Consider the following 26,163-nt stretch of genomic DNA (forward strand, 5'->3'; position numbering starts at 1 on the left):
CCCACCTCAGCCTCCCAAGTAGCTGGGGCTACAGGCACAAGCTACCACGCCTGGCTAATTTTTGTATTTTTTTGTAGAGATGGAGTTCTGCTATGTCAGACGAATTTTTGTATTTTCTGTAGAGACTGGGGCCTCACCATGTTACCCAGGCTGGTCTCCAACTTGTGAGCTCAAGCAATCTGCATGCCCCAGCCTCCCAAAGCGCTGGGATTACAGGCATGAGCCACCACTCCTGGCCCTCTTAGTATAATTGAAAGCACATTTTGTATCATAAAATGAGGGTCCGCACAGGGTGGCTCACACCTCTAATCCCAGCACTTTGGGAGGCCAAGGTAGGAGGATTGCTTGAGGCCAGGAGTTTGAAATCAGCCTGGGCAATATAGTGAGTCCCTGTCTTTACAAAAAAGTTAAGAAAAAAATTAACTGGGTGTGGTCCCAGTTGCTTGGAAGGCTGAGGTGGAAGGATTGGTTGAGCTTGAGAGATGGATACAAGTGAGCCATGATTGCGCCACTGCACTCCAGCCTGGGTGACAGAGCGAGACGCCATCTCAAGAAAAAAAAAAGGAATAAAATAAAATAAATAAGGGATGCAGGTAATTGCTCCAGGTAATTTCCTCCATGGAAGATTTAATAGTACAATTTCATGATTACTATCTGAATTAGAGCACTTAATCCTGTTATTCACAAAGGTAAGTAACCTACTGGGGGAGGATAAGATGCTGAATCTTGTTAAGTAGTCTTATATTTTCAGTGTTACATTTGGTCACTGATGGATAAATTATTTTTATAGATAATTTTCTTTTTTTTTTTTTTTGAGACGGAGTTTCGCTCTTTTCCAGGTCGGAGTGCAATGGTGTGATCTTGGCTCATGGCTCAGTGCAACCTCTGTCTCCCAGATTCAACCGATTCTCCTGCCTCAACATCCCAAGTAGCTGGGATTACAGGCTCTTGCCACCATGCCCGGCTAATTTTTTTTTTTTTTTTTTTTTTTTTTTTTAGTAGAGATGGGGTTTCACCACATTGGCCAGGCTGGTCTCGAACTCCTGACCTGAGGTGATCCGCCCGCCTCGGCCTCCCAAAGTGCTGGGATTACAGGCATGAGCCACCGTGCCCGGCCTTTTACAGATAATTTTAAGTCAACTTGGAAAACTATGCAAAGTTTGACCTCCATTTCTGGTAATATGGCTGGCTAGATGTTGAGATAGACCTTCCTACTGGGGAAAAATACTACCTAATACATTTTTTCAAAAATCTTCCAAAAAGCATCAGAAAGTCAAAATCAGGGCAAAATCTAACAGAAGACAAAAGATAAGTGGAGCACTAAAACTGCTTTGGACCCGAGAACATTTTTTTAAAAGCTAGTGACCATAATTTTCAGTTTTTACTACGGCATGCAGAATAAAAAGCACAGCCCAAGATCGCTCCACCTGGTATAGTCTATTGGGAAACACTCACCATATAAAGCTAGGATGCTAAAAGGCTATCATCATAGGGTGAACCAGAGGTAAACTGCTCCACCCCTGGGACCGCAAGGAAAATTGCCCTTTACTCAGCTGATCATTGATGGGTACACGGTTTATCTGGGGCCAACAAAATGTTCTGGAATTAAATAGTGGTTGTGGTTGCACAACTATACTAAAATTCCTTGAACTATATATACAAGGATGATTCTTGAAGTATGTGAACTATATCTCAATGAAGCTATTATAAAAAGATGGAAGGCAGAGTGAGAAGGTCATATTGTTATGTCTAATCACAGCTCTACAATGAAGAGAATATGGGACAAAGACAATATTTGAAGAAATAACGGCTGAGAGTTTTCTCTATTCTGTTAGATTTTGCCCTGATTTTGACTTTCTGATGCTTTTGGAAAGATTTTTTAATAATATACTCTGTAGTACTTTTCTTCAGTAGGAAGGTCTATCTCAACATCTGGCCAGTCATATTGCCAGAAATGGAGGTCAAACTTTGCATAGTTTTCCAAGTTGAGTTAAAATTCTCTGAAAATAATTTATCTATCATTTACCAAATGTAATACTGAAAATATGTGAAAGATACTGATTCACAGATTCAACAAACCCAAAGAATCCCAAGCATCATAAATACGAAGAAATACTCAACTAGGTTCATCTTAGTGAAGTTGTCAAAAATAGAGATCATAAAATTAGCATAGAAAGCAGCAAAAATTAGATACTTTCTCGTCCATGTGGTAATGTATTAGAACTTAATTCCTTTTTATGGCTGAATAATACTCCATCGTATGTATATACTACATTTTGTTTATCCATTCATCTGTTTTTTGGACACTTGGATTGTTTCCATTTTTGGCTATGTGAATAATGCCACTCTGAAAATTCATGTACAAGTATCTGCTTTCAGTTTCTTTTGAAAACCTGCTTATTTTTGACATATCTTTTGTTTATAAGCACAAATCTATTTAGAATAAAGCCAGTGGATATTTTATTTCCACAATCCTTTCATAAATACTGTAAGCTCTTACTCTGAGCCATCAATAGTTACCAAGAGCACTATATAATAATCAGAAGCAGCAGCCAGCAGTTATCTACTGACAAACTCGTTTTTTATTTTATTTTATTTTTTGAGACGGAATCTGGCCCGTCTTCCAGGCTGGAGTGCAATGGCATGATCTTGGCTCACCGCAACCTCCGCCTCCCGAGTTCAAATTATTCTCCTGCCTCAGCCTTCCGAGTGGCTGGGATTACAGGTGCCCACCACCACACCCAGCTAATTTTTGTATTCTTAGTAGAGATGGGGTTTCACCATATTGGTCAGGCTGGTCTCAAACTCCTGACCTCGTGATCTGCCCTCCTCGGCCTCCCACAGTGCTGGGATTACAGGCATGAGCCACCGCGCCAGCCCAAACTTGTTTTTAATTTGCCAAAAACCCTGTGACATTTATATATTGACAAAAATTCTCTTCCTGATCAAATTTTACTCAGGCTCTCCTGAACCCTTTTCAACTAGGCCTGACTTTTGGACTTCCACATTCATCTCTGCACCATTCAGTTTTAGCAAGAATCCTGTGAAGCAAGTTTAGCCAGAACCCCCCATCCATGACATGTGATCCCCCAACCATCCTCCAGGTGATGCCTAGTTACCGTGACCTGCCTTCAACTAGAATCCTCTTAGGTCAATTTATCCAGAATCTCTCCTCACATCTGATGTTTTCTTTTAGTAATTTGTCATCCACTGACCCCACCGTGCTCCTTAGCTACCACTTCCCACTTGCGCATGTCATGTTCAGATTGAGTCCAATCATTCTCCATTGTAGTGGTTCCTATAGCTATTAGCATGGCCCCTCTTGAAAAAAGTCTTCCTTACTATGCTTTAACAAGTGTCAAAAATAATTTTTCTGTGTGTATTTTAATATGTTATTTCTCCCTTGGGCCAACATAACTAGGAAGAAAACTTCAAATAATGCTTAAGAGAAGTTTATACTACCCTTTGGTCTTTAAAATTTTCATTTCTGGATAAACTTAGTTTTATCTCAGGGAAGTGCTGTCCTTCCTCTAGCTCTAGGATCAAAATTACTGTAGTAGGCTCAATAAAGTTTTTCAAAGACATCAGGTCCTAGTCTCTAGAACCCCTAAATGTTAACCGTATTTGGAAAAAGGGTCTTTGCAGATGTGATTAAAGATTTTGAGATAGGGAGGTTATAAAAGTAAGCCCTAAATATGATCATAAATGTCCTAATAAGAGGGAAACAGGAGCTTTGCCATAGGCAGAGGAGAAGGCAGTATGACCATAGAGGCAGAGACTGAAGTGATGAAGTCAGAATGCCTGCAGCCCCAAGGCTGGAAAAGGCAAGGAACAGATTCTGAAGGAAGCACGGCTCTGCCAACACTTTGATTTTGGTCCGGTGATACTGATTTTGAATTTCTGGCTTCCAGAATTATAAGAGAATAAATTTCTGTTGTTTGTAGTCACCAGGTTAGTGGTAATTTGTTACAGTTGCCACAGGAAACGAATATAATTACTTACCAAAATATTTTTTAAATTACAAAAGTAATTTTCTACTAAAGAGAATAGTTTGTGGCCATATTATTGTGATTAGCACTTAACGAATTTCCAATAGGGTTCAGAATCATAGTATGAGATTTTATTGATGCTCAGAAAGAAAATTCTTCCTCATTTGTGAGGCTAGATAACTTTTTCAGGGCATTTCACCTAGTCCATAATGGTTCAAAATAAAGTAATGATTTAACCTGTTTGACTTTAGGTTTTGTGGTTCAAGAATTAAGTTAGTTGAAAGACATAATAAAGCCTTTCTGTTTTCCAGAATGAGGATTATCGAAAGTAATTCCTCGAAGATTCAATCTCAAATAGATCACATCAAGCAGTGTAGGGCAGAGTATGACACAAAAGAAGTAAAATATTGTACTTTCTCCAAAGATCCTTCAAAACCTATTCCAGGTATTGTATTTTGTTTAAAATATTTGAGAGAAATCCTGATTATTTCCAATTTTTACCTAAGGCACGCATTAATATAAATGTGCTGATGTATGTGCATCTTGCACGTGTGTGTGTGTTGTACACATAATTTTAGTCAGGACTCTAGGTAGATTCAAGGGAATGGAAAAATGAACTCTAAAAGATTGAGTTTCAGTCAGCTGGGTTATATAAAGTGTAATGCAGTGGCTCCTGAAGTGTGGTTTCCTGTATCAACATCAGCATCACCTAAAGACCTCTTAGAAATGCAAATTCATGGTTCCCATCAGATCAGAGACTTAACTGTGTCAGAAACTCAGTGGGTGGAGTTCAGCAGTGTCTTAACAAGACCTTCAGGTTTTTCTTTTCTTTTCTTTTTTGAGACCTAGTCTCTCTCCGTCACCCAGGCTGGGCGTGCAGTGGTGTGATCTCGGCCCACAGCAACCTCCCTCTCCAGGGTTTAAGCAATTCTCGTGCCTTGGCCTCCCAAGTAGCTGGGATTACAGGCGCGTGCCACTGTGCCCAGATAATTTTTGTGTTTTTAGTGGAGATGAGGTTTCATCATGTTGTCCACGCTGGTCTCAAACTCCTGGGCTCGAGCGATCCACCCGCCTCAGCCTCCCAGAGTGCTGGGCTCAGCCTCACAGAGGCATGAGCCACTGTGCCCAGCCGCTTCAGGTTTTTTTGATGCACTCTAAAGTTTGAGAACGACTGGTATAATATAAGGAAAACTGTAGTGTATTAAGTTTTGGTGGATATTGTTGATTCATGTTGATGTCAGCATTCACTGCTTCCACATCTTCAGCATAATACTGTTACCACATTTTAAGAAATTGTAGTATATCCTGGAATTCATCTAGGATATGGAGAGGTTTTTATGATGAGTGGATAGAGGAATTACAGATATTCATCCTGGAAAAAAGAAAGACTTTGAGAAAAGATAATGGTATTCCAAACTTTTAAAGATTTTGGCTAGTGTTTATTCTGAGGCAGGATTAATAGGTAGAAATTTTAGGAAGCCAGATTTGGTCTTGGTGGAAGAAGCTGTGTGTTGAAGTAATGAGCTACTCTATACTAAAGGATTTCAAATGAGGTTGAATAATCATCTTGTGTTTCATAAAAGTAGGGACTAGATTCACTTTCTTTTTTTTTTTTTTTTTTTGGAGACATAGTCTCGCTCTGTCACCCAGGCTGGAGTGCAGTGGCCTGATCTTGGCTCACTGCAAGCTCCGCCTCCCAGGTTCACACCATTCTCCTGCCTCAGCCTCCTGAGTAGCTGGGACTACAGGCGCGTGCCACCACGCCCGGCTAATTTTTTTGTATTTTTAGGAGAGACGGGGTTTCACCGTGTTAGTCATGATGGTCTCGATCTCCTGACCTTGTGATCTGCCCATCTCGGCCTCCCAAAGTGCTGGGATTACAGGCGTGAGCCACCGCGCCTGGCCTAGATTCACTTTCAAATATAAAATTGTGACTAGCAAATGACAAATAAGATACATATTAATAAGTACAGTATAACTGACAAATTGGGACTAAGTGCTGAGAAAATTCTGGGTAAGGGACTGGTTAAAATCAAGTAGAATCAATCCAGGTAAGTTTCTGGGGGAGGAGTATTTTGTGATATGTACTAAAGTCAACAATTGGCCCAGATGAGAAAGGAAGATTATTTAGGGCTAGGCACAGTGGCTCATGCCTGTAATCCTAGCACTTTGGGATGCTGAAGTGAGAGGATCTCTTGAGTCCAGGAGTTTGAGACCAGCCTGGGCAGACCCTGTGAGAGCCTCTCTCTCTCTCTGTATATATATATCTACATATTTTTTAAAGGCATTTGAAGAGAAAGAGAGAGAGTTATGAATAATAAGTAGACGGGAGAGTGAGAGAGAGGACTGAAGATTTGGCAGGCATTTATATTTTGTGTTGAGAATAATAAACTGATTACTCTGGGGTTAGCTATAATAGGGTAATGAGAGATTTGTTTAGAGAGAAATCTGTTGACAAATCCTGAATTGTTAGGCAGAAGCTCGTGGCGTTACTGAGTAACAGTGATATTTACGGGTCTTCAGAGTGTGTTAATGAAATCACTAAAAAATTTTTTTTCAGATGCTAGGGTTTGTGTGTTCTCAGTCTTCACCGAGTCTTCATTGATAATGTTTAAAACTGCTAGCCTGAGGCTGGGTGTGGTGGCTCACACCTGTAATCCCAGCACTTTGAGAGGCCGAGGCGAGCGAATCACTTGAGGTCAGGAGTTCAAGACCAGCCTGGCCAACATGGTGAAACCCCATCTCTACTAAAAATACAAAAATTAGCCGGGCATGGTGGCAGGCGCCTATAGTCCCAGCTACTCGGAAGTTGAGGCAGGAGAATTGCTTGAACCTGGGAGGCAGAGGTTGCAGTGAGCTGAGATTGCACCACTGCACTCCAGCCTGGGTGACAGAGTGAGACTCCATCTCAAAAAAAAAATAAATAAAAATAAAATAAAATAAAATAAAATAAAACTGCTAGCCTGGCCTGGCACAGTGGCTCACGCCTGTAATCCCAGCACTTTGGGAGGCTGAAGTGGGCAGCTTGCTTGAGCCCAGGAGTTTTAAGACTAGCCTGGGCAACATAGCAAGACCCTGTCTGTATTAAATAAATGAATAAATAAATAAATAAATAACCTGCTAGCCATTCACAAGTTTATGCTAATTTTACTTATGTTCAGTAAGCTATAAGTACATACTATCATTTCTAAATTGTTTCTTAACATAGTGAACTGTCTTTCTAAGACTTGCTCTTTGAGCACAAGCGTCCCACACATGGCTTGTCGTGTTTGATTTGTGCCCTTTCCCCATAGGCATGACTCTTCAAGAATCCATGAATCTAGATGCTCTCACTAAATACATGAAACATCTTGAAGATAAATATGCAGAAATTAAACAAGCTATGTTGATAAAATATGTGCCAGCTCAGAGGAAGGCTGATTTAGATGAAGAAATGATTGTGTTATTAAAACGGCGAGATGTAGCTGAAAATCTGAACAAAAAATTACAGTTTTGGTATGGAAGTTGATTATATGTTTTTAAAGTTTGGAGTTTTATTTGTGTTTATTCTAATATTCCACCATTTGATTTTAGGCTCAGTGTGTTATTGACGTTTTTTATCTTTTTAGCCATCAAAGACTGCAGATAATTTCACAGGCACTTACTTCATGGGTAAAATCTGATATGAGTAGCCCATTTCAAGACTTTGTGGAGCAAATTCAGAAAACCAAATATTTACAAGGTAGATTATCTATATTTTTAAATTAGTACCAATAATGGAAGAAATTTTTTTCGCTAGCAAGTTAGAATGGGGTTTTCTTAGGCTGAGTTTAAATAAAGCAAAATCATACTTCAGCTGGTTGTCTGTTACACTATGGGTTTCTTCCTTCAACAGCTAACAGGTAATTAGTAAAGAATAGACTTGGTGAGCCAAAGACAGAATGCCTGAAAATGTACATCAAAATAAAGAGGAGGCCGGGCACGGTGGCTCACGCCTGTAATCCCAGCACTTTGGGAGGCTGAGACGGGCAGATCACGAGGTCAGGAGATCGAGACCATCCTGGCTAACACAGTGAAACCCCGTCTCTACTAAAAAAAATACAAAAAATTAGCCGGGTGTGGTTGCAGGCACCTGTAGTCCCAGCTACTCGGGAGGCTGAGGCAGGAGAATGGTGTGAACCCGGGAGGCGGAGCTTGCAGTGAGCCAAGATCGGGCCACTGCACTCCAGCCTGGGTGACAGAGCCAGACTCCGTCTCAAAAAAAAAAAAAAAAAAAAAAGAGGAAAGGGACGGGGAGGCCACTAAGTTTAGGAAGAGGTTGCTGCTGTTAGGAGCCATAGCAATAAGTTGTTGGTATTAAACACATGTATGTTTATTGTTTTCTATTGGTAAGTAACCTTAAATATCTTCCAGTAGTACTTTCAATATTTACAGGTGACCAAGGCATTGTTGAAGAACTAATGGAAGATGATCCACGCAGGGCAAAAGAAGCTGAAATTATGCTTCACTACATTGAAAGGCAAATATTTTAAAAGCTTTAATTTTTCAGAATTATATTTTTTCATAGATTCTTTGTGAATAACATACCAGATTGGGAATCTAGGAGATTTTTCAGAGGAGATAAGAGGATTATAATGTTGATATGTTTTATTTATACAGGTTAAGCATTCCTAATCCAAAAATTTGAAATCTGAAATGCTCCAAAATCCAAAAAATTTTGAGTACTGACATGAGATAGTGACACCTCTGTTTTCTGATGGATCAATATGTACACAAATTTTGTTTCATGCACAAAATTATTAGAAATATTATATAAAATTGCCTTCAGGCTATGTGTATATGGTATATATGAAATATAAATTTTGTGTTTAGACTTGGATCCCATCCCCAAGATATCTCATTATGTACATGCATATATTCCAAAATATGAAAAAATCTGAAATCCAAAACACTTCTGGTCCCACGCATTTAGGATAAGGGAAACCCAGCCTGTATTTTTCTTACATTTCCTAGCTATCAACCTGATGTTACAAAATGTTTTTGAGAATGTCTTCCTGATTCAGATTATTCTAGCCAATTCAGTCCTTTCTTTCTCATTACTTCTATCCCCTGACTTACTAAGAAGGCATATTTCTCCCTAATACTTAAGTTATTATATATAGTATATAAGATTAAAGAGATTTAAGACTATATTCTTTTTTACTTTGTTTACTTTTTATCAAATATTACTTTCATCAAATATTTCAAGTATACATAAAAAATACAGACAATAGCATTAACAAAATGTTATTCTGTGTACCAACTTAGCAAGAAATTAACATTTTGCCGTATTTACTTTAGCACTTTTTGTAGAAGTTTGTTACAGTTGACATCCCACTGTGTATCATTCCTCCTATCTTCAATTCCTTTTCCCTCCTTTTTTCCCCTCACAGTTGCTCCCCTGGTGTTTAACATGCAGGAGCATTTTTAAACATTTTTAATACATAGTAAGACTATATTCTTTAAGAGGTTAATTCATAGGCTATGACACTTATCTGTAACGAATATATGTAATATTCCTGGTCTTTATATGTTAAACAGTTTTCAACTGTTAATTGGATTGTTGGTATGGTAAAAAGAAGGGGGTAAATATAATTTTGGGCAGAGCACAAAAGCTCATGTTATTTCCTTACACTGTAATGCTTCTCTAAGTCTGACAGTTTGATATGAGAGAAAAACCCTTGTTGAGATTGAAAGTTTTATGTATTTTGCTTAATATTACTTCAGTGGGTTTTCCGCCTGGGGCTCCACATTCATTTGCAGCACTATGTAACTTCTGTTTATCATAGTTTTATTAATTGTGAGGTAAGGACTGATTTGAAGACCTTTTGCCATAGGAAGAGGAGTAGAGGCTTAAGTTATCTTAACTATTATCTTTCCTTCTTGTGCTAATCTTCGATTGGGAGCCTGTTGCCTGGCAGAACAACATAGGCTTCTGAATACCAAGGACACCTCTTGATCTCCAGTTTGGCAGCTTCATTTTTTTTTTTTTTTTTAGACGGAGTCTCGCTCTGTCGCCCAGGCTGGAGTGCAGTGGCACAATCTTGGCTCACTGCAACCTCTGCCTCCCGGGTTCAAGTGATTCTCCTGCTTCAGCCTCCTGAGCAGCTGGGACTACAGGCACATGCCACCACACCTGGCTAATTTTTTTTTTTTTTTTTGTATTTTTAGTAGAGACAGGGTTTCACCATCTTAGCCAGGATGGTCTCGATCTCCTGACCTCGTGATCCCCCATCCTCGGCCTCTCAAAGTGCTGGGATTACAGGCATGAACCACCATGCCCGGCCCAATTTGGTAGCTTCTATCTTCAATTAATATTTCCTTTAGGTGATGTTTCTAAGCAGATTGCCCTTCTTTCCTCTGATGCCAGTACTTTTTCATGTGGAGATGATATGCAGGGAAAAAAATCTGAGTTCATAATAAATTCAAGTTCTTTCTTCCATTCTCTATGGCTTGCTGTAAGTGCTATAGGAATAAAGTTTAGGATCATGTTCAAAGTCAGCTAGCAGGTGGGAGTTTTATTCTGAGACTTAAAAAAAACCCAACAGAGTAATAGAGAAGGATTTCAAAGAACATCTTACAGTGTGAATTATTCTAGTTATAGTGTATTAGAATTCCTTTTTGTTTTTCCATATCGTTATGCCACTATATTTAGTCTGTATTAAACATTTCTAATCAGTTTTTTCTCTTTTTCTTTGTGTCATTATAATGCATTATAAAATGTGATGGCTATAGATTTAATGAGTTAATCTCACTTGGTGAATATGAAAAGGCAGCTTGTTATGCAGCAAACAGTCCTAGAAGAATTCTTCGAAACATTGGTACAATGAATACATTTAAGGGTAAGCATTTCTCTCTGAACCTTATATATGTATGAAAATTTACTACTTTTTCTCTCATAAAATAGAAAAAGCATTAAACTGGGAGACTAAAGATCTAGGCCCCAGCCCTATCTCTACCATTTACTCAGTTTGCTTAGCAGTAACATTAGGGATTTGATTAGATTTTCTAAATTACATTATGAATGATTTTAAGTATACAGAAAAGTATGGAGAAACATTAACACCCATGTACTCACTATCAAGATTTAATAAATGTTAATACTTTGTCAAATTTGCTCCACATCCTTTTAAAGCACAGCTTCCTTGTGGTAAATTGACATAATACAACAAATTGTACATATTAAAGTACAAAATTTGGTAAGTTTTTTTTTTTTTTTGAGACAGAGTTTCATTCTTGTTGTCCAGGCTGGAGTGCAGTGCACAGTCTTGGCTCACTGCCACCTCTGCCTCCCAGGTTCAAACGATTCTCCCGTTTCAGCCTCCCGAGTAGCTGGGATTACAGGTGTGTGCCACCACACCCAGCTAAATTTTTTGTATTTTTAGTTGAGACGGGGTTTCCCATGTTGGCCAGACTGGTTTCGAACTAACCTCAGGCGATCTGCCTGCTTTGGCCTCCCAAAGTACTGGAATTACAGGCGTGAACCATCGTGCCCAGCCTAATTTGGTAAGCTTTGACATATGCATACACCCATGAGATTATCACTCAAAAGTTCCCTCATGCCCCTCAGTATCCCTCTCTTCCTGCTACTTCCTAGTTCTCTCGCCCTAATTTATTTTACTTAGGATAATGGCGTTCAGTTTTATTTTATGGCTGAGTAGTATTCTGTGGTGTGTGTGTGTGTGTGTGTGCGTGTGTGTGTGTGTGTGTGTGTATTTTCTTTATCCAATCATCCCTTGATGGACACTTAGGTTGATTCTCTGACTTTGCTATTGTGAATAGTGCTGTGGTAAACATAATGAATGCAGGTGTCTTTTTCATATAATGGTTTATTTTCCTTTGGGTAGATACCCAGTAGCGGGATTGCTGGATTGAATGGTAGTTCTATTTTTAGCTCTTTGAGAAATTTCCGTACTGTATTCCATAGAGATTATACTAATTTACATTCCTACCAAAAATGTAAAAGTGTTCCCTTTTCTCCACATCCTCTCCAACATTTGTTGCCTTTTGACTTTTTATTAATAGCCATTCTGATTGGTGTAAGATGTTATCTCATTGTGATTTTGTAGTTCCCTGCTTTGTAGATTTCCCTGCTTTGGGCAGTATGGCCATTTTAACAATTTAGCTATTTTTTTTAACCTATTAAACAGCCCAACTCCCCCACCCAACTCCCCTACTACCCTTCATAGCCTCTGGTAACCGTCCTTCTACTATGTTCATGAGTTCAATTGTTTTTATTTTTAACTCCACCAACAAGTGAGAACATGTGAAGTTTGTCCTTCAGTGCCTGGCTTATTTCACCTAACATAATGACCTCTGGTTCCATCCATGTTGTTGCAAATGATAGGATCTCATTCTTTTTTATGACTGAATAGTACTCCATTGCCTGTACGTACCACATTTTCTTTCCATTTGTCTGTTGATGGACACTTAGGTTGCTTCCAAATCGTGGCTATTGTGAATAGCACTGCATTAATCATAGGATTGTTGATCATATGGTATAATCATAGGATTGCTGGATCATATGGTGACCCAAGTTTTCGTTTTTTGAGGAACCTCCAAACTGTTTTCCATAGTGGTTGTACTAATTTACATTCCCACCAACAGTGTACAAGGGTTCCCTTTTCTCCACATTCTTGCCAGCATTTCTTATTGCCTGACTCTTGGATAAAAGCTACTGTTTTAAGGGGGCTGAGATGATATCTCATTGTAGTTTTGATTTGTATGTCTCTAATGATCAATGATGTGGAGCACCTTTTCATATGCCTGGTTGCCATTTGTATGTCTTCTTTTGAGAAATGTCTATTCAAATATTTTGTCTTTTCTTTTTTTGACAGAGTTTCCCTCTTGTTGCCCAGGCTGCAATGCAATGGCATGATCTCGGCTCACCGCAACCTCCGCCTCCCAGGTTCAAGTGATTCTCCTACCTTAAACTCCCTGGTAGCTGGGATTACAAGCATGCACCACCATGCCCAGCTAATTTTGTATTTTTAGAAGAGATGGGGTTTCATCATGTTGGTCAGGCTGGTCTCTAACTCCCGACCTTAGGTGATCCACCCGCCTTGGCCTCCCAAAGTGTTGGGATTACAGGCGTGAACCACCTCACCTGGCCATCTTTTGCCCATTTTTAATCAGATTATTAGATTTTTTTCCTGTGGAGTTGTTTGAGCTCCTTATGAATTCTTGTTATGAACTCCTTGTTAGATGGGTAGTTTGCAAATATTTTCTCCCATTCTGTGGGTTGTCTCTTCACTTCGTTGGTTGTATCCTTTCTGTGCAGAAGCTTTTTACCTTGATGTGATCCCATTTGTCCATTTTTTTCTTCAATTGCCTGTGCTTATGGGGTATTATGCAAGAAATTTTTGCCGAGACCAATGTCCTGGAGAATTTCCCCAATGTTTTCTTGTAGTGGTTTCATAGTTTGAGGTCTTAGATTTAAATATTTAATGCATTTTGATTTGGTTTTTTCTATGATAAGAGATAGGGGCCTAGTTTCATTTTTCTGCATATGGATATCCAGTTTTCCCAGCACCATTTACTGAAGAGACTGTCTTTTCCCCAGTATATGTTCTTGTCACCTTTGTCAAAAGTGAGTTCACTTTAGGTATGTGCATTTGTTTCTGGGTTCTCTATTCTGTTCCATTGGACTGTGCATCTGTTTTTATTCCATTACCATGCTGTTTTGGTTACTATAGCTCTGTAGTAGAATTTGAAGTTAGATAATGTGATTCCTCCAGTTTTGTTCTTTTTGCTTAGGATGGTTTTTGTCTGTTCTGGGTCTTTTGTGGTTCCATATAAATTTGGGAGTTGTTTCTTCTATTTCTGTGAAGAATTTCATGGTATTTTGATAGGGATTGCATTAAATCTGTAGATTGCTTTGGGTAGTATAGACATTTTAACAATACTGATTCTTCCAATCCATGAACATGGCATATGTTTCCATTTTTTGTGTGTCCTCTTCAGTTTCTTTCATCAGTGTTTTATAGTTTTAGTTGTAAAGCTGTTTCAGTGCTTTGGTTAATTCTAGGTATTTAATTTGTGGCTATCATAAGCAGGATTACATTTTTAAATTTCTTTTTCAGATTGTTTGTTGTTGGCATATAGAAATGCACTGATTTTTATATGTTGATTTTGTATCTTTCAACTTCACTGAGTTTATCAGTTCTAATAGTTTTTTTTTTTTTGAGACTGAGTCTCACTCTGTCACCCAGGCTGGAGTGCAGTGGTGCAATCTCAGCTCACTACAACCTCCGCCTCCCAGGTTCAAGTGATTCTCCTGCCTCAGCCTCCCGAGTCACTGGGACAACAGGCGTGCACCACCATGCCCAGCTAACTTTTTTGTATTATCAGTAGAGATGGAGTTTTGCCATGTTGGCCAGTCTGGTCTTGAACTCCTGACCTCAAGTGATCAGCCCGCCTTGACCTCCCAAAGTGTTGGGATTACAGGTGTTAGCCACCATGCTTGGCCTCTAATAGTTTTTTGGTGGAGTCTCTAGATTTTTTTCTTTTACTTTTTTTTTTTTTTTTTTGAGACAGAGTCTCACTCTTGTCCCCCAGGCTGGAGTGCAATGGCGCGATCTCAGCTCACTGCAACCTCCGCCTCCTGGGTTCAAGCAATTCTCCTGCCTCAGCCTCCCGAGTACCTGGGATTATAGGCACCTGCCACCAGGCCTGGCTAATTTTTGTATTTTTAGTAGGGACAGGGTTTCTCCATGTTGATCAGGCTGATCTCAAACTCCTGACCTCAGGTGATCCGTACACCTCGGCCTCCCAAAGTGCTGGAATTACAGGCATGAGCCACCACGCCCAGCTAGGTTTTTTTTTTTTTTCAAATATAAGATTACATCATCAGAAAACAAAGATAATTTAACTTCTTCCTTTCCAATTTGGATGCCCTTTATTTCTTTTTCTTGTCTGATTGCTCTAACTAGGACTTCCAGTACTGTGTTGAATACCAGTGGTGAAAGTGGGCATCTTTGTTGTGTTCCAGATCTTACAGGAAAGGCTTTCAGTTTCCTCCCATTCAGTATGATTCTAGCTGTGGTTCTGTCATATATGGCTTTTATTAGTTGAGGTATATTCCTTCTATCCCCAGATTTTTTTCTGGTTTTTATCATGAAGAATGTTGAATTTTATTAAATGCTTTTTCAGCATCTCTTGAAATTATTATATGGTTTTTGTCCTTCATTCTGTTGATATAGGATACATTACATTGATTCATTTGTGTATGTTGAACCATCCTTGCATCCCTAGGATAAATCCCACTTGGTTATGATGAACGATTTTTTTAATGTGTTATTGGGGTTTGCTAGTATTTTGTTGATGATTTTTGCATCAATGTTTATCAGAATTATTGACATGTAGTTTTCTTTTCTGATGTGTCTTTGTCTGGTTTTGGTATCAGGGTAATACTGGACTTGTAGAACGAGTTTAGAAGTATTTCCTCTGCCTCTATTTTTTGGAATAGCTTGAGTAGGATATGTATTCGTTCTTTTTTAGATGTTTGGTAGAGTCAGAAGTGAAGCCATCAGGTCCTGGGCTTTTCTTTTCAGGGAGACCTTATATTACAGCTTCAATCTCATTACTTATTGGTCTATTCAGGTTTTGGATTTCTTCATGGTTCAATATTGGTGGGTTGTATGTGTCTTAAGAATTTATTCATTTCTTCTAGGTTTTCCAATTTATTGGCATATAGTTGCTCATAGTAACCTATAAGGCTCCTTTGAATTTCTGTGGTATTGGTTGGAATGTCTCCTTTTTCATCTCTGATTTTATTTACTCAGGTCTTCTCTCTTTTTTTCGTACTTACTTTGGCTAAGGATTTGTCAATTTTTCTTTTTTAAACTCTTCATTGATTTTTATAATTGTTTTCTTCATTTCAATTTCATTTATTTCTGCTCTGATCTTCATTGTTTCTTTTCTTCTAAAAACTTTGGGTTTGGTTTGCTCTTGCTTTTCTAGTTCTTTAAGATGCATCATTAGGGTGTTTATTTGAAGTTTTTCTTCTTTTTTGATGTAAGCACTTATAGCTATAAACTTTTCTCTTAGTACTGCTTTCATTGTTATCCTATAGGTTTTGGTATGTTGTGTTTCCATTATTGTTTGTTTCAAGAAATCTTTAAATTTCCTTCTTAATCTCTTCATTGACCTGTGTATGGTCAGTCAGGAGCATATTGTTTAGTTTCCATATTTGTATGGTTTCCAAAATTCCTCTTATTATTGATTTCTAGTTTTATTTCACTGTGATCAGAGAAGGTGCTTGATATTATTTCAATTTTTTGAATGTTTTAATACTTGCTTTGTGGCCTAACATATGGTCTTTCCTTGAGAATGACCCATGTGCTGAGAAGAAGAATGTGTATTTTTCAGCTGTTGGGTGATACGTTCTGTAAATATCTATTAGATCCATTTTGTCTATAGTGCAGATCAAGTCTGATGATTCTATGTTGATTTTCTGCCTGGATGATCTGTCCAGTGTTGAAAGTGAGGGTGTTGAATTCTCCAACTATTATTGTATTGGGGTCTATTTCTCTCTTTAGCACTAATAATATTTGCTTTATGTAGCTGGGTACTCCAGTGTTAGGGGCATATATATTTACAATTGTTATGTCCTCTTGTTGAATTGACCCCTTTATCATTATATAATGACTTTCTTTGTCTCTTTTTATAGTTTTTATCTTGAAATCTATTTTGTCTACTTCTGCTCTTTTTTGGTTTCCATTTGCATGGAATATCTTTTTCCATTCCTTTATTTTCAGTCTATATGTGTCTTTAAAGATGAAGTGTTTCTTGTAGGCAACAGATCATTGGGTCTTATTTTTTTATCTACTCAGCCACTGTTTTTTTTTTCTTTTTTTTTTTTAAGACAGTCTTTTTCTGTCACCCAGGCTTTAGTGCAGTGGTATGAACACAGCACACTGCAGTCTCAACCTCCTGGGCTCAAGTGATCCTACCATCTCACTCGCCCTGTCAAGTAGCTGGGATCACAGGCATGCACCACCACACTTGGCTAATTTTGTGGAGACAAGGTCTCACCATGTTGCCTGGGCTGATCTTGAACTCCTGGGTTCAGGTAATCCTCCTGCCTTGGCCTCCCAAAGTGCTGAGATTACAGGTGTGAGCCACTGTGTCTGGCCCACTCTATGTCTTTTGATTGGAAAGTTTAGTCTGCTAACATTCACTTGATATTAAGTAAGGACTCACTCCTGTCATTTTGTTATTTTGTGGTTGTTTTATGGTCTTCTCTTCCTTCTCTCCTTCCTCCCTGTCTTTCTTTTAGTGAAGATGATTTTCTCTGGTGGTATGTTTGAATTTCTTGCTTTTTATTTTTTGAGTCTCCATTGTATGCTTTTTGATTTGAGGTTATCATGAGACTTGCAAATAATATCTTATAACCCATTATTATAAACTGATGACAACACTGATTGCATAAACAAACAAAAAACTAACAAGCAAAGAGAAAACTAATAAAAATTCTAGACTTTAACTTTGTCCCCTAGCTTTTTAATTTTTTGTTGTTTCTATCTATATCTTATTGTACTGTCAATGTCTTGAAAAGTTTTTGTAGTAATTATTTTTGATCAGTTCATCTTTTAGCCTTTCTACTTAAGATATGAGTAATTTACACACAATTACAGTGTTATAATACTGTCTTTTTTGTGTGAACTTACTATTAGCAGTGAGTTTTGTACCTTTAATTTCTTATTGTTCGTTAATATCCTTTTCTTTCTGATTGAAGTACTCCCCTCAACATTTCTTTTTTTTTTTTTTTTTGAGACGGAGTCTCACTCTGTTGTCCAGGCTGGAGTGCAGTGGCATGATCTCAGCTCACTGCAACCTCCACCTCCTGGGTTCAAGCAAGTCTCCTGCCTCAGCCTCCCAAATAGATGGGACTACAGGTGCACGCTGCCACACCCAGCTAGTTTTTTGTATTTTAGTAGAGATGGGGTTTCACCGTGTTGCCCAGGCTGGTTGCGAACTCCTGAGCTCAGGCAGTCCTCCCACCTCGGTCTCCCAAAGTGCTGGGATTACAGGCATGAGCCACTGCACCTGGCCACCTCAGCATTTCTTAAGGGACAAGTATGATGTTGATGAAATCCCTCAGCTTGTTTGTCTGGGAGAGTCTTTATTTCTCCTTCGTGTTTGAAGGATATTTTTTGCCAGATATATTATTCTAGGGTAAATGCTTTTTTTCTTCAACACTTTAAACATGTCCTGCCACTCTCTCCTGGCCTGTGAGGTTTCCACTAAAATGTCTGCTGCCAGACATATTGGAACTCCATTGTATGTCATTTATTTTCTCTTGCTGCTTTTAGGATCTTTTCTTTATCCTTGACCTTTGGGAGTTTGATTATTAAATGCCTTGAGAGTCTTCTTTGCGTTAAATCTGCTTGCTGTTCTATAACCTTGTACTTGAATATTGATAGCTTTCTCTAGGTTTGGAAAGTTCTCTGGTATTATCCCTTTTGTTTGTTTTGGATTTTTTGAGATGATGTCATGCTCTGTCACCCAGGCTCACGTGCAGTGGTGTGATCTCGGCTCACTGAAACCTCTGCCTCCTGGGTTCAAGTGATTCTCCTGGCTCAGCCTCCTGAATAGCTGAAACTACAGGTGTGCCACCATACCCAGCTAATTTTTGTATTTTTTAGTACAGACATGGTTCTGCCATGTTGGTCCAGCCAGTCTCAAACTCCTGACCTCAGGTGATCCACCCTCCTCAGCCTCCCAAAGTGTTGGGATTACAGGCGTGAGCCACCGCACCCAGCCAGGTATTATCCCTTTGAATAAACTTTCTACCCCATCTCTGTCTTTCTACCTCCTCTTTAAGACCAATAACTCCTTGATTTGCACTTTTGAGGTTATTTTCTAGATCTTGAAGGTGTGCCTTATTCTTTTTTATTCTCCTTTCTTTTGTCTCCTCTCACTGTATATTTTCAGATAGTCTGGCTTCAAGATCACTAATCTTCTGCTTGATTAATTCTGCTGCTAAGAGACTTTGATGCATTCTTCAGCATGTCAATTGCATTTTTCAACTCCAGAATTTATGCCTGTCTCTTTCTAATTATTTCAATCTCTTAGTTAAATTTTTCCGATAGGATTCTGGATTCCTTCTTTGTGTTATCTTAAATTTTGTTGAGTTTCCTCAAAACAGCTATTTTGAATTCTCTGCCTGAAAGGTCACATATCTTTGTCTTTCTAGGATTGGCCCTGTTACCTTATTTAGTTTGTTTGGTGAGGTCATGTTTTCCTGGTTTGTCTTGATGCTTGTGGCTGTTTTTCTGTGTCTGGGCATTGAAGAACTGGGTATTTATTGTAGTCTTCACAGTGTGGGCTTGTTTGAACCTGTCCTTTTTGGGAAGGCTTTCCAGATATTGAAGGAGACTTGGGTGTTGTGATCTAAGTTTTTGGTTACTGCAACCATATCTGCATTAGAGGTACCACCTTTGCGGTTTTGGATAAGATCCAGAAGAATTCTCTGTATTGCCAGAGAATTCTTGTTCTTTTCCATTACTTTCTCCCCTAAAATGGAGTCTCTCCAAGTTGCAGTCCTTGTGATCTAGACTGCATCAAATCTGTGCTGAGCTGCCTGGAGCTGGAGAAGGGGTGGAACACAAGCACCACTGTGGTCACCAGCTCTGGGAATATAGTAGGTCAGACCTGAAGCCAGCACAGCACTGGGTCTTGTCCAAGGCCCACTGTAATCACTACATGGCTACCTCCTACATTTGCTGAAGGCCCTAGGGCTCTACAATCAACAGGTGGTGAAGCCATCCAGGCTTGTTTTTTTTCCTTCATGGTAGTGAGTTCCCTAGGCCTGGGTGGCTCCAGAGATACCATCAGGAGCCAGGGTTTAGAGTTGGAAACTTTAGGAATCTACCTGGCACTGTTTTCTATTATGGCTGAGCTTGTACCCAGACCATAAGACAAAGTCCTTCCTGTTTTTTCCTCTCCTTCCCGCAGGCAGAGGAGTCTCTCCCTATGGATAGCACTGCCACAGGCCCACAGGAAGTACTGCCAGGCTACCACCGATATTCAGTCAAGGCCCAAAGCCTCTTCAGTCAGCTAGTGGTGAATGCTACCAGGCCTGAAACTCACCCCTCAGGGCAGTGGGCTCCCCTCTGGTTCAGGCTAGGTCCATAAATGCCATCCAAGAACGAAGTGCTGGAATTGGGGACCCCAATAGCCTGCTTGGTGCTCTTCCTCACTATGGCCAAGCTGGTACCTAAGCTGCAAGACAAAGTCTTTTTTACTCTTCTGCTTTTCTCAAGAAGAAGCTGATCACCCAGCTGATAGCCATTACAGCTGGGAATGTGCTGGGTCACACCTGAAGCCAACATATCTCAGAGTCTTACCCAAGACCCACAGCATGTACTACCTGGCTACTGCTGCTGATCATTCAGGGCCCAAGGGGCTGTTTAGTCAGCAGGTGATGAGTCCTGCCAGGATTGGGTCCTTCCTTTCAAGACAGTGGCTTCGCTTCTGACAAGTGTGTGTCTAGAAATGTTGTCCCGGAGTTTGGGGGGCCTGGAATAGGGGCCTCATGACTCTGCCTGGTTTCCTATCCTATTATGGCTGAGCTGGTATCCAAATTGCACGACAAAGTCCTCTTTACTCTTCCATCTCCTCTCCTCAAGTGGAAGGAAGGACTCTTTTTCACAGTTGTGAGCTGCACTCTCTGGGTTGGGGGAGTGGTGGCACAAACACTCCTTCGGCCACATCATCTGATTTCTTACTAGGTAATATGCCTTCCAAGTCCACTGACTGTGAGTCCAGCACAGCACTAGTACTTACCTAGGATTTGCAGTCCTTGTGGTGCAGACCGCCTTTCAAGTTTATTTAGGACCCCAAAGCACTTGAGTCTGTGGTGGTGAGGCTTGCCAGAACTCAAATTCCAACCTGCTGGGATAGATGATTCTCTTCTGGCTAGGGCTGGTCTAAGTGCTTCCTGCGTGAGAATTGGCTGAGTTCTGCCTGATGTTGCTTTCCACTGTGGAAGGGTGGCACTGAGTTCCGATGCGAAGTCCTACAATCACTGCACTCTCCCTCCACCAAGCACAGGTTCTCCATGGCACATGGCCACTGCCAAAGGATGGGGGAGTGGTGAGTTGGCAATTCAGTACTGTCTTTCTACCCTCTTCAGTGCCTCTTTCAGTAACATGAAGCTATAATCAGGTGCTGTGATTACATAACTGACTTTTGGTTCTTATGAAGGTGCTTTTTTGTGTAGGTAGTTTTTTTGTTTTTGTTTTTTGTTTGTTTGTTTGTTTGTTTTTGAGACAAGAGTCTCACTCTGTCACCCAGGCTGGAGTGCAGTGGTGCAACGGCTCACTGCATCCTCCGCCTCCTGGGTTCAAGTGATTCTCCTGCCTCAGCCTCCCCAATAGCTGGGATTACAGGTGCCTGCCACCATGCCTGGCTAATTTTTGTATTTTTAGTAGAGATGGGGTTTCACCATGTTGGCCAGGCTGGTCTCGAATTCCTGACCTCAAGTGATCTGCCTGCCTTGGCCTCCGAAAGTGCTGGGATTACAGGTGTGAGCCGCCATGCCCGGCCATGTAGACAGTTAAATTTGTTGTTCCTGTGGGGAGGACAATCAGTGGAGGCTTCTGTTCAGCCATCTTGCTCTGCCTTCCTGGATATTTTAACAATATTAATTCTTCCAGTTCATAGCATGGCATATCTCTCCATTTATTTGTGTCTTCTTTAATTTCTTTCATCAGATACAACAACATGGATAAACCTGGAGCACATTATACTAAGTGAACTAAGCCAGGCACAGAAACACAAATAGTACATGATCTCATTTATATGTGGAATCCAAAAAAGTCGAATTCATAGAAGCGGAGAGTGGAATGGTGGTAACTAAGGACAGGGTAGGTGGGGGAAATAGGGAAATGTTGGTCAGAGGATACTAAGTTTGAGTTATGTAGGATAAATGTACAGCATGTTGACTATAGTTAATAATACTATATTGCATAATCGAAATTGCATAGCTGGTCATGGTGGCACATACCTGTAGTACCAGCTAGTTGGGTGGCTGAGGCAGGAGGATTGCTTGAGCCCAGGAGTTTGAGGCTGCAGTGAGCTATGATCACACCACTGTACTCCAGACTGGCGACAGAATGATACCCCATCCCCCCAAAAAAAGAAAAAAAAAGTTGCTAAGAGAGTGGAGTATAAGTGTTCTCAATACACATGCACAAACACACACACACACAGAGGTAATGGATATGTTAACTTAGCTTGACATATTAATCGTTTCACTATGTATATCAAACATCATGTTGTAGACCTTAAATATATACAGATATACAGTTTCTATTTTTAAAAAAGAGATTTAAAAAAATTCAGTTGACTTTTGTATATTGGTCTTGTATCCTGTGACTTCGCTAAATCTTTGTTAGTTCTAGTACTTCTGTGGCTTTCTTAGGATGTTCTGTGTAAGTGATCATGTCATCAGCTAATAAAGACAGTTTTACTTTTTTTCAAATCTGGGTGACTTTTTTTTTTTCTTGCTTTATTGTACTGGCTAAATTCTCCAATACAGTTTTGAATAGAAGTGATAAAAGGAGATATTCCTGCCTTGTTCATGATCTTAGGGATAAAGCATTTAGTTTTTCATTATTAATTATTAGCTATAGGTTTTTCATATATGCCGTTTATGAGGTTGAAGAAATTCTCTTGTATTCATGGTTGCTGAGAACTTTGATCAGAAATGGATATTAGATTTGTCAAATACTTTTTTTTTACATTTATTGAGATGATTATGTTAGTTTTGTTCTTTTCTATTAGTATAATGAATATGTTGCCTTTGTGGGAAAAACTCCACAAAATTTAATGATTTTACTGTAATACAGAGTTGGGAAACCATTACCATAACCTAATTTTGGAACATTTTCATCATTACAAAAATAAACTTTGTACCCATTAACTCCTCATTCCCTGGTCTCTTCTTCCTCTCCAAACTGCAGGCAACCACTCATCTATTTGCTGTCAGTATAGATTTACCTGCTTTGGTCCTTTTGTGTGAATGGGATCATACACTATGTGGTCTTTTTGTTACAGGTTTCTTTCACTTAGCATAATGTTTTTGAGGTTTGTTCATGCTGTAGCATGTATCATTTCTTTATATGGCTAAATAGTATTCCATTGTATGAATGTACTGCATTTTGTCTATACATTCATCAGTTGATGGTCATTGGGCTTTTCCCACTTTTTGGCTATTATGAATAATGCTGCTATGAACATTTGTATACAAGTTTTTGTGTGGTTACATATTTTTATTTCTTTTAGGTGGAGACTTAGGAGTGAAATTGCCAAGCTAAATTATATGGTAGCTCTGTATTAACACTTTGAGGAATTGCTAATCTGTTTGGTTGCACCGTTTTCCATTCCTGCTAGTAATGTATAAGGGTTCCTTATGAACAGGGTGTGTTTTTATCTATCTTTTGATTATAGACTTTCTAATAAGTGTGAAGTGGTATCTCATTGTGGTTTTTATTTACATGTCCATAATGACTAGTAATGTTAGGCATCTTTTCACTTGTCTCTTGGCCATTTGTATGTCTTCTTTGGAGAAATGTCTGTCCTTTGCTCATTTGTAAATTGTGTTTTTTGTGTTTTTATTATTGAGTTTTAAGAGTTCCTTATATAGTCTGAATTAAAACCCTATTTGATACTTGATTTGCAAATATTTTTTTCCCAACTGTGGGTTGTCTTTTCACTCTTTTTAATTTAAAAAAAAAAGTGTTTCACTGGTTTCTTTTGAAGTTAAAAGTTTTTAATTTTGATAAGTTCCACTTATGAATTTTCTCTTTTATGGCTTTGCCTTTTGTGTTGTAGCTATGAAATCTTTGCCTAACTTAAGATCATAGAGATCTGTCCAGGTGTGGTGGTTCACGCCTATAATCCCAGCACTTTGGGAGGCTGAGGCAGGTGGATCACAAGGTCAGGAGTTCAAGATTAGCCTGGCCCAAATGGTGAAACCCTGTCTCTACTAAATATACAAAAATTAGCCGGGTGTGGTGGCGGGTACCTGGAATCCCAGCTACTCGGGAGGCTGAGGCAGGAGAATTGCTTGAACCCAGGAGGCGGAGGTTGCGGTGAGCTGATATCATGCCACTGCACTCCAGCCTGGGTGACAGAGTAAGACTCCATCTCAAAAAAAAAAAAAAAAAAAAAAATCACAGAGATCTACTCCTGTTTTCTTCTAAGAGTTTTACACATTCAGATACATGATATACTTTTGGTTAATTTTTCTGTGTGATGTGAGGTAGGGGTCCAGTTTCATTCTTTTGCTTAAGGATAATCTGGTTTTCCCAGCACCTTGTTGGGAAAATACTTTGTATCCATTGAATTTTGACCTCTTTGTCAAAAATCAATTGACTATAAATATTTAGAGTTTATTTCTTGACTTTCAGTTCCATCCCATTGCTCTAGATGTCCACCCCACGCCAGTAGTATACTATCTTGATTACTGTAGCTTAGTAGTAAGTTTTGAAATCAGAAGAGTGATTCCTTCTTTGTTTAGATTAGTATTAGCATGGTTTATCTTCTTCAGTCCTCTAACTTTTAATCTATTAGTGTCTTCATATATAAGATCAGTTTCTTCTAAGCAACATATACTTGGATCCTACTTTTTAAAAATACAATTTGAGGCCAGAAGCAGTGACTCACACCTGTAATCCCAGCACTTTAGGAGGCCGAGGTGGGTGGATCACTTGAGGTCAGGAGTTCGAGACCAGCCTGGCCAACATGGTGAAAACCTGTCTCTACTAAAAATACAAAAATTACCTGGGCATGGTGGTGAGTGCCTGTAATCCCAGGTATTCAGGAGGCTGAAGCAGGAGAATCGCTTGAACCCAGGAGGCAAAGGTTGCAGTGAGCCAAGATCACACTACTGCACTCCAGCCTGGGTGACAGAGCAAGACTCCATCTCAAAACAACAACAACAACAGCAACAACAACAATCTGACAGTCTTTGCCTTTTAGTTGGGGTGCTTAGATTATTTACATTTAATGTTGTTGTTGACGTGTTTGTTTTGTTTTTATTTATTTATTTTTAGAGTCAGGATTTTGCTATGTTGCCCAGGCTGGAGTGCAGTGGTTATTCATAGGAACAATCATAGTGCATTACAACCCAAACTTCTGGACTCAAGGGATCCTCCTGCCTCAGCCTCTAGAGTAACTGGGAGTGCAGGTGTGCACCACCACACCACCACACTTCACTGGTGTGTTTTATTTTGTTTCCATTTCTCTTATCTCTTCTTTTTTTTTTTAAACCTTTTTTCTGCTTTTTCTGGCTTCTTTTGGATTAATTGAATATTTTTCTCCTTTGTTGACTTAGGAGCTATATAACTCATTATTGTCTTATTTTGGTTGTGCTGTAGGTTTTATAGATTGTATCTTTAACTTACTCCATTCTATTCTCAAGTGATATTATACCACTTGATGTATAGAATAAAAACACTACACATCTAAATACTTACATTCATAGCATATACCGTATCTATTCTTCATTTCTTTGTGTACATCTATTTTTCTGGCTGGGCGCAGTGGCTCACGCCTGTAATCCCAGCACTTTGGGAGGCTGAGGTGGGCAGATCACAAGGTCAGAAGTTCAAGACCAGCCTGGCCAACATGGTGAAACCCCGTCTCTACTAAAAATACAAAAATTAGCCATGCATGGTGGCCTGCACCTGTAATCCCAGCTACTTGAGAGACTGAGGCAGGAGAATCACTAGAATCCAGGAGGTGGAGGTGCAGTGAGCCAAGATCACTGCTCTCCAGCCTGAGTGACAGAGAGAGACTCCGTCTGCAAAAACATATGTATATTTTTCCATCTGGCATCATTTTACTTCTGCTAAAACTACCTTTAATCTTTTAGTGCAGATCTGCTGGTGACAAATTCATTCAGCTTTTAAATTCTACATTTTACCTTTGCTTTTGAAAGGTATTTTTACTAGGTATAGAATTCTAGATAGACTTTTTTTTTTCTTTCTGTAGTTAAAGGATTTTGTTTCACTGTCTTCTGGTTTGCATTACTTTTGCCGAGAAATGTTATTTCATCTTTATCTTTGTTCTTCCGTACATATGTGTCTTTTCTCTATGACTACTTTTAAGATTTTCTCATTTTTACTTTTTTTTTGGCAGTTTG

General features: G+C 39.3%; 1 protein-coding gene across 27 annotated transcripts in view; it reads left to right on the top strand.

Annotated features, from left to right (window-relative positions):
- Positions 1–26,163, top strand: part of CLHC1 (clathrin heavy chain linker domain containing 1) — a 56,687-nt gene that overhangs the window by 15,239 nt on the left and 15,285 nt on the right. For 14 of the 27 annotated variants that reach the window (XM_009442340.5, XM_009442343.4, XM_063788812.1 and 11 more), the window contains 5 exons: positions 4,301–4,434; positions 7,283–7,484; positions 7,598–7,710; positions 8,403–8,487; positions 10,743–10,849. In XM_009442340.5, the coding sequence (XP_009440615.1) occupies positions 4,301–4,434; positions 7,283–7,484; positions 7,598–7,710; positions 8,403–8,487; positions 10,743–10,849 (641 nt within the window). Of the gene's footprint in view, positions 1–970; positions 1,136–1,960; positions 4,435–7,282; positions 7,485–7,597; positions 7,711–8,384; positions 8,488–10,742; positions 10,850–26,163 lie in introns of those variants that run through there. The other 13 variants (XM_063788806.1, XM_063788807.1, XM_063788808.1 and 10 more) reach the window with 5 other exon arrangements.

Source organism: Pan troglodytes, chromosome 12 (genome assembly GCF_028858775.2).
Source record: "Pan troglodytes isolate AG18354 chromosome 12, NHGRI_mPanTro3-v2.0_pri, whole genome shotgun sequence".
NCBI lineage: Eukaryota > Metazoa > Chordata > Mammalia > Primates > Hominidae > Pan > Pan troglodytes.